This window comes from Priapulus caudatus, unplaced genomic scaffold (genome assembly GCF_000485595.1).
Source record: "Priapulus caudatus unplaced genomic scaffold, Priapulus_caudatus-5.0.1 Scaffold1731, whole genome shotgun sequence".
In the NCBI taxonomy this organism is placed as follows: Eukaryota; Metazoa; Priapulida; class Priapulimorpha; order Priapulimorphida; family Priapulidae; genus Priapulus; species Priapulus caudatus.
This window is the reverse complement of record NW_014578792.1, coordinates 31,525-33,044: the sequence shown is the minus strand read 5'-3', so window position 1 is coordinate 33,044 and position 1,520 is coordinate 31,525. Positions and strand designations below refer to the sequence as shown.

The 1,520-nt window shown below is 41.2% G+C and overlaps 2 protein-coding genes across 2 annotated transcripts in view; one reads left to right on the top strand and one right to left on the bottom strand.

Moving 5' to 3' along the window:
• LOC106817458 (X-linked retinitis pigmentosa GTPase regulator-like) overlaps positions 1-951 on the bottom strand; it is a 6,955-nt gene extending 6,004 nt beyond the window's left edge. Inside the window, exon 1 of the mRNA XM_014822122.1 lies at positions 593-951. Within this exon, the coding sequence (XP_014677608.1) occupies positions 593-623 (31 nt within the window). The 5' untranslated portion in view covers positions 624-951. The remainder of the gene's footprint in view (positions 1-592) is intronic.
• An 87-nt stretch (positions 952-1,038) lies between these two features.
• Positions 1,039-1,520, top strand: part of LOC106817459 (DNA polymerase zeta catalytic subunit-like) — a 13,856-nt gene continuing 13,374 nt past the window's right edge. Inside the window, exon 1 of the mRNA XM_014822123.1 lies at positions 1,039-1,150. Coding sequence (XP_014677609.1) covers positions 1,138-1,150 — 13 coding nt within the window. The 5' untranslated portion in view covers positions 1,039-1,137. The remainder of the gene's footprint in view (positions 1,151-1,520) is intronic.

Sequence of the window (1,520 nt, the reverse complement as noted above, 5' to 3'; positions counted from 1 at the left end):
TATATATACATATCTAACGTAACCTCGTAAAAATTAGTCTTCAAAGTCCAAGCGACTATATCGAAGGTGCGTTGTGTTAGTTATGGACAAAAACCTTGTTGTTGTCAAGTAACAATTAAATTAAGCGATCAAAAAAGATGGTACGTACTATTAGTTTTGTCATGAAAGATGAGCAAATTGCTATTATTAATTAGTTACTTGACAACAAAAATGTTTTTGTCCACAACCAACACACTCCGCCCACCCCTCCGCGTGCGGAAATACATAGTTCCCGCCGACTGGCTGGAGTAAGTTGGTCCCGAGCATTCGTAATGGAATGTTCTATAGCCCTGCGGCAACTGTACGTGGGATATAGTTCTAGAGCTATACTTATATAGTGTCTAGTGACCAAGCAATGAAATGTTTCTGTTGAGTATTTACTTTTAGTAGCAAAGATAACAATGTGTCATTATTTATTGTAAGACTTCCAATTCAACTCAAGAGGCGGTAACACCTTGTAGTTGTAGTTGTACATGTACCTTGTACAATAACTTAGTAATAGTAAGCCACGTGTAAGTCGGGTTGACTTATTAACAGCTAATTTGCAACAAACCTGGTATTTCTACGTCCTCTCCACTTGCCATCTTATAAACAAATCCCAGCGACACCTGTCGTTGGCCACTAAAAGTTTTTTATCAGTCCCCCCTCGCCTTAGGCTTAGGGCTACGATACGAAATTCGGAAATAGAGAGCAAGTGAGACTCGGTGTAAGACAGAGTAAAGAATCCATCAAAAGTATCAATAATGACAATATCATACGCGAAGGGTAAAGCGGTGTAAATTCTAAATAGTTATGCAAAGTATGGGATCATCAAGCATTCTTCATCAATCGAATCAATCAGAAATTTCTTGCCTTCAAGTTAGACTGGGTCTCTATCTCTTCACGCATGTATTACAATATCAAATGAACGAATGTGTGCCATATCTACCTTCCGGATGTTGATTGGCACACACCCGCCACCTACCGGTAACTAACTAGAAAGCGTGCAGAGCGTGCAGGCAGTGATGATGAAATGGCCCGGTAGTTGTACGTTGATCCATTATTTTTGCTATGAGCAAAGCAAAGTTTGTGGAAATAACTGACGCAATATCCTAGCCGATGCATTCCGACAGTAAGTGATCACTACAAGCTGCAGCTGTCAGCTGTTCAAGTGGTAAAAGTAGCTGGTATCCAAGGAATAACAACAAAGTGGGAGGGCGGGTACGTGTTTATACTTTCAGAAACAAGTTAGGACTTGAAAATATAAACTATATATATAATACATGGTCAGTGGGCATTCTCCTCGTGTTATGTCTTACTCTTAGTACTTGTCAGCAGCACCGTATCGTGACTGCGAGGTATAGGGAGAGTTAGAGTACCCCTGTCGATTTTAAAGGGGCTACCCCCACATTTACGAAAATGACATAGGTTTCCAGGGTTCTCCCCAGGATGAAATTCAAACAGGGGGGAGGGGAGGGAAAGGGGGAGGGGGGAAACTAGGA